This window comes from Orycteropus afer, unplaced genomic scaffold (genome assembly GCF_000298275.1).
Source record: "Orycteropus afer afer isolate SDZICR_OR568_19922 unplaced genomic scaffold, OryAfe1.0 scaffold00206, whole genome shotgun sequence".
Classification (NCBI taxonomy): Eukaryota; Metazoa; Chordata; class Mammalia; order Tubulidentata; family Orycteropodidae; genus Orycteropus; species Orycteropus afer.
The window spans coordinates 4,957,885-4,973,212 of record NW_006921793.1 but is presented as its reverse complement, the minus strand read 5'-3'; the positions used below and the strand labels follow the sequence as shown (position 1 = coordinate 4,973,212).

The window sequence follows — 15,328 nt, the reverse complement described above, 5'->3', positions numbered from 1 at the left end:
TGAGTTTGAACTGCTGACCTTCTGGTTAGCAGCAAATGTCTTACCCACTACACCACCTGTCCTCCTTAAAGAGGTCTATAACATTTCTACATTATACCTGAAGTAGTAAGATACTGATTCTAAGTAGATGGTGAAAAGTATATGTATTGTAATCCCTAAAGCAACTATTAAAAGAAAAAAAGACTATACAAAATTATGTAGTTTAAAAAATTATCAATAAATTAAAATAGGATCATAAGAACTGTTCAGATGATCCAAAAGAAGGCAGGAGAGCAAGAACAGAAATGAGAAATAGAAACAAAACAATGAAATGGTAGATGGAACTGTGCTCCGTAGGGTTTTTTAGCGGCTAATTTTTCAAAAGCAGATCACTGGGTCTTTCTTCTGACCCACCTATTACAACGGCTAGAATAAACAGTACTGTAATCCCAGGCGCTAGAGAGGATGGTGGAGCAACAGGTGCCCTCATGGCTGGTGGCTATGTGAATCATGCACAGTGATGCATCCACTCTGGAAAAGAGTTGGATAGTTTCTTGTAAAGCTAAACACACACTCACCATATGACCAATCGATTGTAGAAATAAAGATTTATGTTCATACAGAAACCTCATACACTTGTTTAAAGCAGCTCTACTCATAATCACCAAAGGCTAGAGCTGTCAGTGGGTGGATAGGTCTGTGGTTTATGCATACAATAGAATACTAAATAAATGAGAAAAGGGTAAACTATTGATACGCACAGTAATTTTGATGAATCTCAGATGTATAGTACTGAAGGAAAGAAGCCAGTCTCAAAGGGTTATTTAATATATAATTCCATTCATATGACATTATGAAAAGACAAAACCATAGGAACAGAGAGCAGATGAGTGATTACCGGAAGGTGGGGGTGAAGGAAAATGAGTGACTACAAAGGTGTAGGAGCTCTGGTGGCATAGTGCCTAAGGCATTTGACTGCTAACCGTAAGGCTGCCAGTTCAAACCCAACAGCCACTCCTCAGAAGGAAGGTTGGGCGATCTACTTCCATAGTGATACTGCCTCAGAAACCCAAGAAGGGGTTGCTATGAGTCAGATCCGACTCGTTTTGATACAAAGGTGTCGCACTAGGAAGTTTTGTTTTTGTTTTTGTTTTTGTTTTGTTCTTTAAGAACAGTTCAATATACTTATTATGGTGAGTATATGAATCTGTATGTATTGAAACTCAGAACTACTGCATGTTAATTTAGAAAATAACTATAGAAGCTAGATGAAGGCACTTTAGAGGTGATAGAACTATTCTGTAATCTGATTTGGGGAGTGGTTACATGAATCCATACTGGTGTTAATATTCTTAAAACTACCCCTGCCAAAAGTCAAGGTTTTTACTGTATGATAATTTTTAGCAAGAAATAAAACTGCCAAATCAACTGACAAATAGCACTTTCCATCCCACTAACAAGTCAGATATGAAGATTAAATGAAACAATACCTATGAAGACTTAGCATAGTTTCCAGAACTTTGCAGCCACTCTCCTGTCCCTAAATCTGGTGCTATACAGAGAGAGAAAATCCTTCCTTATGAAGGAAGAAAAAAAAAAAAAATCAGGCAACCAAAGACACCAGGTTCTTCTGCATTTGTGTTCACCAGGAAAGCAGCAAGCTCTGTAAATCCCTGTCAGCAGAATTGGCCAAGATCTCCTTTCATGGGTTCAACAAATAAACTGTGCATCCCTACTATGTGTGGAGGGTGCAGTGGTAGAATTCGTACCTTCCATGCAGGAGATCTGAGTTCAGTTCCCAGCCAGTGCACCTCGTGTGCAGCCACCACCTGTCTGTCAGTGGAGGCTAGCATGTTGCTATGATGCTGAACAGGTTTCAGGGAGCTTCCAGAGCAAGACAGTCTAGGAAGAAAGGCCTGGTGATGATCTTCCAAACATTAGCCACTGAAAACCCCAGGGATCACAAAGGTCTGATCCTTTTGTGCATGGGTTTGCCATGAGTTGGGGTCTGACTTGACGGCAGGTAACAACAACAACATGTGTCAGGCAGACTTCTCAGTGTCCAGTAAACAAAACAGGCAACAATTCCTGCTCTTCAAAAGAACTTCCATTCTTGTTATATCCTTCTCTCTACTCTACAGAGGCAAGGAGGCTGCCAGAAACGGTTGGATAAATTTAAAGGGGAGTCTATTGAACAAGGAGAACAGAGGAGAGATCAAGGGCCCTGTTCTACTTTTTACTTAAGACATCAGTGGGTATCTGACCCCCTTCTCAGAATAGAAATCTTTGTCAGTGTTATGTTGTAGTTGTTCTTATGTGCTGTCAAGTCAATTTTGACTCATACTGACTCCGTGTGACAGAGTAGAACTACTCCACAGGGTTTCTAGTGCTGTGATCTTTATAGGAGCAGATTGCCAGGCCTGTCCTCCCGTGGAGCCACTGGTGGGTTTGAATTGCCAGCCTTTCAGTTAGTAGCTGAGCACTTAACCATTGTGCCACCAGATTATTGTAAAGGTGATGAGGGGGGAAAAAAAAAAGTATGGCTTTAAAACTGACAGTATTCAAATGGCATTTCTGCTGCATCTTTTTTTTTAAAAGCAGTCTCACCTTAAATTGTTTCAGCTGACAATTAAAACTGCGTTGTTGAATTATCCTCACTTTTCCCTCTATGGAAAATGAGGCTCTGAAGCATGAGTGCCTTGCCAGAAGTTGCTCAATATAAGGCTAAGTAGAACTACACCCTGTTTCTTACTTCTCCGAGCGCTTATGAACCAGGATCAGGAGAGGAAACCGTCAAATCTGTTTATTCTTTGGTTTCATCTAGAGCAATGCTGTCCAGTAGGGCTTATTAACTACAGTGGGGCATTATTCTGTGTCTGCACTGTCCAATATAGTAGTAACTAGCCACTTGTCAGTTTGACATACTGTGGTGACTGGTGTGTTGGCTGAGACGCTGGAAGCTATGTCAATACCAGCAGGGTCACCCATGGTGGATCGGTTTTGGTGAAGCTTCCAGACTAAGACAGACTAGGAAGAAAGACCTGGCAGTTTACTTCCAAAAATTAAACAGTGAAAACCCTATGGATCACAACAGAATATTGTCTGATATCGTTCTAGAATATAAGCCCCATATTTGAAGGCACTCAGAATACACAATGGTCCCAACAGTGGACTTGTGCATACCGGTGATTATAAAGATGGTACGGGACTAGACAGGGTTTGGTCCTGTTGTACATGGGGCCACCATGAGTCAGACCTGACATGACAACAGCTATCAACAGCCACGTAAGAGTAGTGTAAAATAAATAAATAAAAAACCAAATCCATTGCCATCCAGTCGGGTCCAACTCATAATGACCCCCCCTTGGGTTTCTGAGACAGCATCACTATGGAAGTAGATTGCCCAACCTTCCTTCCAAGGAGTGGCTGGTGGGTTTGAACCACCAGCCTTCTGGTTGGCAGTCAGATGGCTTAGACACTACACCACCAGAGTAACAGAGGAGCCGGATTTTACAATTTTATTCAATTTCAAGTAATATTAATATGTAAATGGCCATGCATGGAAATGATATTGGACAGCACAGTTCTAGAAGCATAGAAAGGAAGGAACTCTGCAGTGGAAGAAAAGCAGATGGATACAATTTTCCTTTCTCATCATGACTCAGTGCCCCAGCCCTCATGTCCATCACCATCTACTGTCTGAAGAGTCTTTGAAGTAGCTGTTTCAGAAAGCAAGAGGCCGGTGCAGTTCTCGGAGCCCCTCTGCTCCTTGCTTCAGCAGATCAGCTCTGCTGCTTTTGTGTAAAAGCTTTTGTTTGAGAAAGGTTTTCACTCGTTTTAAAAACAAAACAGTACAAAAGGGGCTTAAAAGCAATGCTTTAAAACAAAAAGCAATGAAATCAGGACAAGGCAGTGTTGTCTACCTGGAAGAACATTTTATGAAAGTACAAAGTGGAAATGAGAAGAGAGGATAGGACAAGATAGGTATTGTGGATGCAGTGATGAGGGGAAGACCTCTTGTTTATTTATTTGGTTAGATTGGTAGGTAGGATTTTGAAGGTTAAAAAGGACACTATGATGTATCTTCTCACTGTATTCTGCCCTGAGAAGGCTTTCCATAGCCCAGCTTGGGTTACAGGGGCGATGTTTGTTGGTTGTTTCCTTTAAAAGCAAGAGTAAAAGAAATCTTTGCATGTTCTCAAAGCATAGCCGGAATCTAATTTTCTCTTGGAATTTCTGGCTGATTCCTGCCTGTGAAGCCTATTGTGCATTGAGAGAAAGCTGCTTTCCTTAGAAAAATTAAAAAGACTTTTTCCAGCGGCCTGAGTTGCAGGGTGGGTTTCTGCTAGAAAACTCTCAAGAGTGCACTCTCCCGGTTGCTGTGGAGTTTGAAATGGCTCTTCTCTTCTACTGCATTTTAGCCTGTGTCCCTGTAACAACAGCACTGAACTCAGATAATGACTTTGGGTCTGATCTGGGTGCTATCAAGCCTGCCCTTTGCTCCCTCTTATTAAACCAGACCTGATATTAAACCTCAGAAGAAAAGAAGTAATTAACAGCTTTAAGCAACCTAATGGTGTAATTGATGGGCACTAGAGGGCTTTAAACGTGGGGTTTCAGTGTTGTGCTGGTGGTGACAGACAGTACGTATTAATTGCCTTTATGCTACTGGAGATGCAATGGTTAACCACTTCCCATCCAGAAGATCCATGGAAGAAAGACCTGGAAGTCTGCTCCCATGAAGATTACAGCCTAGAAAATCCTGTGAGGCAGTCCTGCTTGGTCACCTGGAGTCACTGAGTTGAAATCAACTCCACGGCACCTAACAACAACAGTGCTGCCAGAGAGAAATGCATCACACCCCTTACGCTTTGAGGATGCAGCGTGCATAAACGTCTCCTCAATAAGTGAAGATGTGAATTAATGTTAAAAAATAGGATTTTCCTCTCCATGGATTTGAAAGAATATAGAAATCATATATATTACATGATTCCCTGGCTAATGTATTTTCTTTTTTTAACCCAACCATCTTCCCCACCCCACGTTTACCCACTTAGTTGCACATTATCCTCTTACTCACATAGATACACAAACACACATAATTGCATACATTTTTTTATTATTATTATTCCTTAAAATTGTATGAACTGCAGGTAATAGTAATGATGTTGTTTGTAGGGGTTGAGCCAATCCCAACTCATAGCAATCTCATGTGAGGGAGTGGACGTGCTCCGTAGGGTTTCCTAGGCTGTCATCTTTACCGGAGCAGATTGCCAGGTGTCTTCCCCTACAGAACCACTGTGGGTTTGAAACACCACCCTTTCAGTTAGCGGACAAGCACTTAACCATTGTGCTACCAGGGTTCCTTATAGTAAACACACTGTTGTTGTAGTTAAGTGCTGTCAACTTGGTTCCAACTCATAGAAGTGCCTCTGTGCAACAGAACAAAACCCCACCCAGTCCTGTGCCGTAGTGAACATAAGGACATATTTGTTTTGGAAATGAGGACTCAGGCTTCAAAAGTTGACTACAGTGAAGCATGTGAGAGCCAGAACTGCCTTGTTTTTCCAGGTTCCTTAAGTTTTCTGCCTGTGACAGGGTAAAGTCTTACCACTTTTCTGTGGCTTTCTGTTTAGCGGAAAATGTTTGCGTCTTTGTTCTCTGACAAGTTTCCACTTTACACAGGCTCTGGATTTCACAGGTTTTACTGTATATTTGTCTGTGAGTCAAAGAGCCAGGTGACACAGAGCCAGGTAGGCCCTCTAGCTCCAAGCTGCTTCATTTGCTTTTATGTTTTAATCTAATGAAATGATTCTTCATTCTGTTGAGAGAAGAAAGGGAGGACTGAGTGTTTCATATTCTTGGACTTCTCTGGGGCAACTTAAAAGCCCAGTGTGTTACCACTGTCTACTTTTTCTTGTAGAGAATTTCCTCAGATACTTTACAGCAGCCAGGCTTAAACTAGTGCTTTCTGGAAAATATGCTCCCCCAGAGGAAAACCATATTCTAGGGCTCATAATACTTTATGGGATCGGTGAGGGATTTTGTTGCCAACGAGGTCATCAGCACACTATAAACTGTTTATTTTAGGGTTCCAGATGGATTTGATGTTGACCTTGGGGTTCGGGATATGAGTGGGAAAGCCAAGTGTTGATTTATCCAAGTTGACTTTGCCCCACCTGCAGCTGCAGCCTGTGGATGTGTTCCTTGGCAATCACCGACCAAACCCACAGGTGCAAGGCTCCTTCTGCTTCCTCTGAAGGGTGTGACTTGGGTAAAGGGCTTACTTACATCCTCTCAGTTGCCCCTCCTCAGCGAGAAATGGTAGTTGTTTTCATGTCTTTTATCTCTTCTCCCTCAGTCAATCTGCTGCTGAGTTACTAACTATTCACATTGTGGTAAATAAAGTATTTATACGGCTGAAAAGACTTGAAAATTCATGAGTGTGTGTGTGTGTGTGTGTGTGTGTGTTTTCAATTCTTTGCTGACGTAATGTGTATTTGCTCCTGGGAGTACATTAATTAATACTGGAGAATTTAGGATCTAGGAGGGCTCTTAGTAGACTTTGCATGGTTTTCCTAAGGGAATTTGTCAAAAGAATTTTCCTCTTTATTTTCGTGTGGTAATTACACAGACAAAAACTATGTGGCCCAGCCTTCCAAACAAGGATCCTTTTCTTGTGAGATTAACATCCGGAGGATGTTATGGATGAGTTATAATTATTTTTTCATGTTCTTTGTAATAAAATGACCTTTTAACTGTTCTCAGTAAAGCAAATGCTTTGGATTTGTAGATTTGGACGCATTAACCTGTAGAGAAAGTAAAAGCATGAAGGCATTTCTACATGAGGCAACAGAGCTTTGTGTTCTGTCCCCAGTCCCATGGACTTAGGATATGTTCTTCATGTTTGCAACCAAGCTCCACTGGGACTTTCAGAGCAACCTAGGATGGGAGCGGACAGAAGGGCGTATAGTGGGAGGGAGAGCGGTGTCTACTGCTTGTGGTAACTGCAGAGGTCTGTAGCCTGTCTTCACCACATCACTTAGAGCTGACTCCCTTAACTGTGTGGATACCCATGTGTTCCTTGCTAAACAAAGGACTGATGGTCCTAACCCTCAACAGTTTCTAAAATAAAAGTAAAGATGCTAAAACAAAACAGAACAGAAAACTCATTGCCTTCAAGTTGATTCTGACTTATTAGCAACCCTATAGAGCTCTGGTGGGAGCTCTGATAGCATAGTGCCTAAGGTACTTGACTGCTAACTAGAAGACTGGCTGTTCAAACCCACCAGCCACTCCTTGGAAGGAAGATGGGGCAATCTACTTCCATAGTGATACTGCCTCGGAAACCCAAGGAGGGGTCGCTATGAGTCGGGTCAGACTTGATGGCACATAACAACAACAACATAGAGCTCTGGTAGCATAGTGCCTAAAGCACTTGACTGCTAACTAGAAGGCTGGCAGTTCAAACCCACCAGCCACTCCTCGGAAGGAAGATGGAGCAATCTACTTCCATAGTGATACTGCCTCAGAAACCCAAGGAGGGGTCTCTATGAGTTGGGTCTGACTTAACGGCACATAACAACAGCAACAATAGGTCAGAGTAGAACTCCCCCATAGGGTTTCCAAGGCTGTAAATCTTTATGGAAGCAGACTGCTTCATCTTTTTCCTACCGAGCCACTGATGGATTTGAACCACCAACCTTTCAGTTAACCGCTGAGTGCTTAACCACTTCAACACCAAGTCTCCTTACCATCTTCATGCTAAAGACTCAGAGAAACAGATATGGCTCTGATAGCAAGCGGATGAAGGAAGGAATGTCCCTGGAGTTTGGGGCTTTGACATCAGTCAATTTTCTTTTAATAAATATTTGGCAAAAGAATAAAAGAAGTGCAATAAGTGGAGTTTGGCTCATACTATCAGTCACTCTCTGCTGTCACCCTCCTCCCCAGAGTCCCATTTCTAGCACCTCATTTTGTCCTGAGTAGGGGTGTAGAAGATGGAAGTTGCTTATTAATAATGGAAGCTGGAGATCTTCCCCATTTCTTCCGTTGCCCACTCAATCCAGAGTATTCTTGATAAAATATTTAAATTATATCCCTTGAACTAAACACTTTTCATTGTGCATTGTCAAATGGCCTGCCCAAAATTTTAGGGTCAGTTTTTTAAGTTCCAGATAACAGCTGTTGTTGCTAGGTGCCATCGAGTTGATTTAGACTCGTAGTGACCCTGTATAATAGAGTAGAACTGCCCCATGGGGATTTTCTGACTGTAATCTTTACAGAAATGCATCCTCTGGTCTCTCTCCCATAGAGCTGCTAGATGAGTTCAAACCACCAACCTTTCAGTTAGCAGCTGAGCGCTTAACTGTTATGCCACCAGGGCTCCTAAACAGTAGCTATTATTGCTGCTGTTAGATGGCATCAAGTTGATACCAACTCAGAGTGACCCTGTGAACAACAGAACAAAACACTGCCCGGCCCTACACCATTCCTACAATCATTGTTGTGCTTGAGGTCACTGTCGCAGCTACTGTGTCAGCCTGTGTCATTGAAGGTCTTGCTCTTTTCAGCTGACCCTCTACTTTACCAAGTATGATGTTCTTCTCCAAGGACTGGTCCCTCCTGATAACATGTGCAAAGTTTGTGAGACGAAGTCCTCACTTCTAAGGAGCATCTGGCTGTACTTCTTCCAAGACAGATTTGTTCATTCTTCTATTCAGTAGTCTTCACCAACACCATATTTCAAGTGCATCAGTTCTTCTTTGGTCTTCTTTATTCATTGTCCAGCTTTTGCATGCAGATAATAGCTACTGACCCACAAATCCAGTGGCATTACCTCCTTTTATTGATGTGTGGTATTTAGCACAAATCAGGCCATTCTGGCTCAGTAGCTGAGTCCTCATTTGAGTGAAGACCTGCTTTGTTCAGACATCCAAGGACAGTGAAGAGAAGAAGAAAAACTTCCCAGCTTTGAAAAGAGCCTTGCGTGATGTTAACAGTAGGGGGGTGGGCATTTTTAAATGGCAGAACATAACCCTTTTTAGGCTTACACTCTCTCAGTTACCTTAATTCACTTTCTGCTCCAAACGCAGTGGAAGACCAACATACAGAACCCAGTCACACATTAAAAAACAAAACCGTTGCCATCAAGTAAGTCGACTCCAACTCACAGCAACCCCATAGGCGTCAGAGTAGAACTGTGCTCCAGAGGGTTTTCCGTGGCTTTGCTCTTTTGGAAGTGGATCTCCAGGTCTTTCTTCCAAGGCACTTCTGGTTGGACTAGAACCTCCAACCTTTGGGTTAGCAGCTGAGCATGTTAATCATTTATACCACCCAGGAACTCCATGTCTCACATAAGGGTCAGCAAAATGTCTAATCGATAAACTGCTCAATAGTGATTTGGTTAATAACCATTTGCCAACAATCCAGAGATATCTCAACCCTGCAGCTAAATGGAATAAAATGCAGTAATTAGCAGTGGACTGAGGGATATCTGCAAAGGAGGGCATGAGTATAGATCAGATGCTTGAGCATTCTCCAGGGACCCCATTTTAGGGGAGAATTTGATTAGACAGATGAAAGATGAGGACAAGTGAAGATAACTGAGGTTTCTAGCTTGGGAAAAAGGTTTCTAGCTCTTGATGGAAGAGTTACATCATTAAGAAAGAAAATATGGAAAGAGGATGGGAGTTTTTTTGTTTTGTTTTAACATTGTGTTTTAGGTGAATGTTTACACAGCAAATTGGATTTCCATTCAACTATTCTTAATACACAAATTGTTCTGTGGTGTCGGTAACAATCCCCACAATGTGTCAGCATCCTCACCATTTCCACCCTGCCTGCCCTGTGTCTGTCCCTCCAGTTTCCCTGCCCCTCCTTGCCTTCTCATCTTTGCTTTGGGGTAAATGTTGACATTTTGGTCTCATACAGCTGATTGTTTAAAGGAACATTTTCCTCACAGGTACTATTGTTTATTTATAGGACAATCTATTATTTGGTTGAAAGGTGACCTCCAGGAGTGGCTTCACTTCTAGGTTAAAAGGGTGTTTTAGGGTGGCAGTCTCAAGGGTTCCTCTAGTCTTTATCGGTCCAGTAAGTCTGGTCCTTTTTATGAATTTGAATTTGTTGTTTTTCTCCCACTCAAACTGGGACCTTATGTTGAATCGCTGATCAGAAAAGTCTGTGGCAATAGTCAGGCACCATCTAGTTCTTCTGATTTCAGACTAGGAGAGGCTGTGGTTTGTGTTGGCCATCAGTCCTGTGGACTAATTTTTTTTCTTGAGTCTTTGGTTTCCTTTACTCTCCTTTGCTCCAGATAGAAAGAGACCAATAGTTGCATATTAAATGGCTATTCACAACCTTTTAAGACCCCAGACACTACTCAATATAGAACATTCTGCCAGTTGACCTAGTTGTCCCTGAGACTATGATCCTGAGCCTTCAGATCTAATAAGTCAATCCCACAAGGTGTTTGGATATGTGTAGGAAGTATCCCTAACTGTGCCCCCTATGTTCTTTATTGTAGATATGAATATATATGCAGCACATACAAATATGTATGTACATATGCCCACAAATATACCTTAATATGCACATGCATTTATTCCCATACACCTGCCCGCACCTTTATAGTATACATATCTACCTATGTAACCACTCATGTATTTTTTGCTTATTAATATTGTTGTAAAATTTTATATATTAAAGCATTTATTGTAGTTGTCCTTTATTCTTGCATACCTCTCAGTGTCTTCATTTACCTTGGTCCTGTTGTGCTGACATCCCTCATATAGTGTATTGACTCTTCTTCACCAGAATTAACACGTGTCTATTATGTAGTAAATAATTCCCCCTCCCTTGCACTCACATCCCTGGCAACTATCAAAGAACATTGCTTTCTTTGTACATACCTATTCTCAAATTTTTATAAAAGTAGTAGCATACGATGTTTGTCCTCTTCTGTTTGATTTTACTCAGCATGATGTCCTCCAAATTCATCCATATTATAAGATGTATTAGACTCATCATTATTCTTTACTATTGCATGCTGTTCCATTGTATATACCACAATTTGTTTACCCATTCATCTATCAATGGGCACTTAGATTGTCTCCATCTTTTTGCTATTGTGAATAATACTGCAGTGAACATGAATGTGTATGTATCTATTATGTCACTGCTCTTAGATCTCTAGGATAGCTACCTAGGCGTGAGATTGCTGGATCATAAGGTATTTCTGTTTCTAGGTTTTGAGGAAGCACCATACCATTGTCCACAGTGGTTATACCATTGTACAATCCCGCCAGCCAAATCTGAGAGTTCTAGTCTTCTCCACAACCTTGCCAGCATTTGTCATTTTCTGGTTTTTTGATCACTGCCATTTTTGCAGGGGTGAGATGGTATCTCATTGTAGTTTTGATTTGCATCACTCTAATGGCTGTTGATAATGAGCATCTCTTCATGTGTTTGTTATCCACCTAAATGTCATCTTTGGTGAAGTGTCTGTTCATGTCCTTTGCCCATTTTTGGGTTGGATTGTCTTTTTTGTTTTTGAGTTGTTGGGCATTTCTATATATTTTAGACGATTGGGTTTTGAAAACAAGACAATTAATTCTGGAACATCTTGAGTTTGAGATGTTCAAATGACTGTGGAGTCATTCATATAGAGCCCTCTGGAAGGTATAAGAAACACAGTACCTGGGTCCCTAGGTACAAAGAACATTTGGCATCATAAGTTGAAATTTTGGAGAATAGATAGAATGGCCTAGCAAGAAGTATTGAATGATAAGAAAATATAATCACTGATGAATTCCTGAAAACACAAGACATCTTAAAAGTAGCATGACAGGGAAGTGTTGGCAACAAAGACTGAAGAATTAACCCAAAGAGAAGTCAGAGAGTCTGGAGAGAATGACATTGGCCACCTATGAGACACTGGCTAGAATGAGAAGTGGTATTATATCAATGATGCAGTGGCTCAGAGTTAATGGTAGCCCTCCTCAGAGTCATTGCAGGGGAGTAATGAGGACAGTGAGGAGCCCAGTGGCACAATGGTTAATCACTCAGCTGCTAACCAAAAGGTTGGCAATTCAAACCCACCCAGCGGAGCACTCTGTAGGAGACAAGACCTGGTGAGCTGCTCCCATAAAGATTACAGCCTAGAAAACTCTAATGCAACGTGGTTTCATCGTGAGTCAAAAATTAACTCAACAGCACCTAACAACAGCAGTGAGGAGAATGGACCCTATATTTTAATAAGTTGAGGAGTGAATGGTAATTAAAGTAATGAGCCAACAAGTTTCATTTGGCAATGAAGACGCAGAAGGATTGAGGAACTCTCTTGTAGAGTAGAAGAGAATGGAAGATATTAAACAAAGGACCCTCCTAGAAGAAGGGGCTGGGAAGCATAATTGATGCTCTCTTCTTTTATTTCAGAGAAGTTTTAATTACCTAATGGGTTTGGGGGCTCTGTTATATCATTTACACTACATGCTTTGTTGGAACCAGTAACATAGTGTCCTCTTTGGTTTGTTATGTGAAGCCACAAACTAAGTAAAGAGACAGCCTCTGTATTTCTAATCCATCTGATTTTTCCACCTCTTGGACTTGCTTAAAGAGCTCTGGTGATGTAGTGGTTAAGGCATTTGGCTGCTGACCAGAAAGTCAGTGGTTCAAAGCTACCAGCCACTCTGTGGAAGAAGGATGTGGCAGTCTGCTTCTGTAAAGATTTACAGTCTAGGAGACCTAATGGGGTTGCTCTGAGTCAGAGTTGACTTGATGGCAGTGAGTTTGGTTACTTTGGTTTTTTGACTTGCTTCATTAAGAGTATGAGTCCTCCTGTCCTCTTTCTTCTGTCTTGAAATCCTGGATGAATGAGAGCCTGGGGAGAATGCAGCTGAGCTGGAGGTCATTTCTCTGTGCTGCTGGAGACCTGTTAGCTATTGCATCTGTGGGGTGTGACTCCTGGATCCATCTTGCCTTGAGTTGCAGGCTCTTTTTACAACACTTCTCACTTCTGACTCGAAGCCTGTTGTTGTGCATCATTAGGTCAATTCTGACTCATAGTGACCCTGTGGGACAGAGTACTTCTCCATAAGGTTTTCTAGGCTGTTATGTTTATAAGGGCAGATAGATCATCAGGCCTTTTGTCTCGAGGAGCTGCTGATGAGTTCAAACTGCCAACCTTGTGGCACCACAACACCTCCTTTTGAGTTAATCCATGTATATGTTAGTGTCCTGTGGATTTTTTAACAAATTACCATGAACTGGGTAGTTTAAAACAACAAAAATGTATACTTTCACAAGTCTGGAAGCCAGAAATCCAAAATCAAGGTGTCAGTAGGGCCATTCTTTCTCTGACTACTCTGGGTAAAATACCTCTTTGCCTCGTCATAGCTTCTCGTGGTGGCCTTGTCCTTGGCTTGTCAATGCACCACTCTGATCTCTGTCTCCATGGTCACATGGCTTTCTTCCCTGTAACACACCTGTCATATTGCATTAGGACTCACTCTACAGCAATATGACCTCATAGTAATTACTCATCACATCTACAGAAACACTATTTCTAAATGAGTTCATATTTTCAAATACCAGAGGTTAGAGCTTGAACATATCTTTTTGGGAGACACAGCTCAACCCTTAACAACGTGCTCTAGCACAGTGACTGGCATGTGGAAAGTACCACATAAATATTTGCTACTATTCCTGCTATTATTTTTCTTTCTGGTGGTTAAATCCCTGGACTATCAACATCAACTAAAAACACGAGCCCTAAGAAATGGCAAAGGAGCTCTGGTAGCATAGTGCCTAAGGCACTTGACTGCTAACCAGAAGGCTGGCAGTTCAAACCCACGAGCCACTCCTCAGAAGGAAGGTTGGGCAGTCTACTTCTGTAGTGATACCACCTCGAAAACGCAAGGAGGGGTCACTGTGAGTCAGGTCTGACTCGAGGGCACATAACAACAACGACATCAACAAGTGGCAGAGTGCCCCAGCTTTCTCATTTACAACACACCACATCTGGGGAAGTCACTGGCCCCTCCTCTCCACATACTTTAGACATACATCTTAGCCTCTTCATTTGTCCATTTTCCCCATTCCCACCAGAAAATGGCCTTCTACACTTTCATAATTTATTTTTTTCTTCTCAGGGGCTTCTTCCTACACAGCTCTTTGTTTCAGGTTAAGGACTCTTGGAAGCAGAATCCTTGATTTGGAGGCTGTGAGTCTTGCTTCATAAGAGTGCTGTATCAGTAACACTACATAGGAATCAAGAGTTTCATTAGCCAGTTATAGCAAGGAACTCCATGCTATTATAAAGATGCTAACATCATTCACCTGTGAATGGGAAAAAAAAGGTAACGTAAAATGAGACCAAATTAAAATGATCACAAAGTAACTCTTCCCCATCTCCTTCTCAAAGCATAATAGAATTCTCTGGAGGATAAGTGAGGTGATTTCAAAGTCACTTCCAGGGAAGGGTACTAAAAGGCAACTAGAAAGGAGAAATCAATGTTGGTATTTTATAATCTAGGGCCAAGGGTCTTTCCCGGTAACATTTTCACTGCTAACGCTTTGTGTTTCCAATTTTTTGTCTTTGCTCTTAGGGAAGGCCGCTCAAATGCCCACATCCGAGGAGATTACCAAAGGATCGGAGATGTGATGCTGAAGAACATTCAGGGCATGAAGGTGAGCTGGTCTGGAACCGGGTGGACGAGCGGGCTCATGAGGGGGGCCCAGAGGACGAGGGGGCTGAGCTGCTGGTGCCTCAGCTGCATCGTTTTCTGCTAGCACAGCCTGATGGCAGGGGTGGCCAGTTTGGTAAACTTTTCTTCTAGCCTTTCCAAAAATTTTATTTGGAGGCATAAAGACAAATCCAGTCCTTTTTGGAGAAAGTACTTTTAGTACTTTTTAGCTTCAAAAGCTTTCGTGTTATAACCAAAGCAGCAGGTATTTTCTTTTTCTTTTTTTTTTTTTTTAATTCTCTCAACAAAACATTGTTTGCTTGACTGAACATTCATTTCCAGTCAGTTGTTTGGCTTCTTGGCATGACTAAAATATTGAATTTGTATGTAAGAATCCTAGTAAATTCTGCAACTTTAAATCAGTGTAAACAGCAAATACATTTTTTAACCATCTGACAATATCTATAATGATATAAATTACTAAAAATTTATCCTAAAATGTCAATATATAACTAAACTAATATTCAACCCCATTTTTTATTTTTATTTTTATTTTTTTTTTAATTTTATTTTGATTTGGGTGAAGATTTACAGAGTAAATTCACTTTTCATACAGTAGTTCACATATACTTTGTCTCATGTCATTGACCAAAATTTACAAT

The 15,328-nt window shown here is 41.4% G+C and overlaps 1 protein-coding gene across 1 annotated transcript in view; it reads left to right on the top strand.

Moving 5' to 3' along the window:
- The window catches only part of FARP1 (FERM, ARH/RhoGEF and pleckstrin domain protein 1), a 402,545-nt gene that overhangs the window by 345,712 nt on the left and 41,505 nt on the right, over positions 1 to 15,328 (top strand). The window contains exon 16 of the mRNA XM_042781959.1: positions 14,589 to 14,670. Coding sequence (XP_042637893.1) covers positions 14,589 to 14,670 — 82 coding nt within the window. The remainder of the gene's footprint in view (positions 1 to 14,588; positions 14,671 to 15,328) is intronic.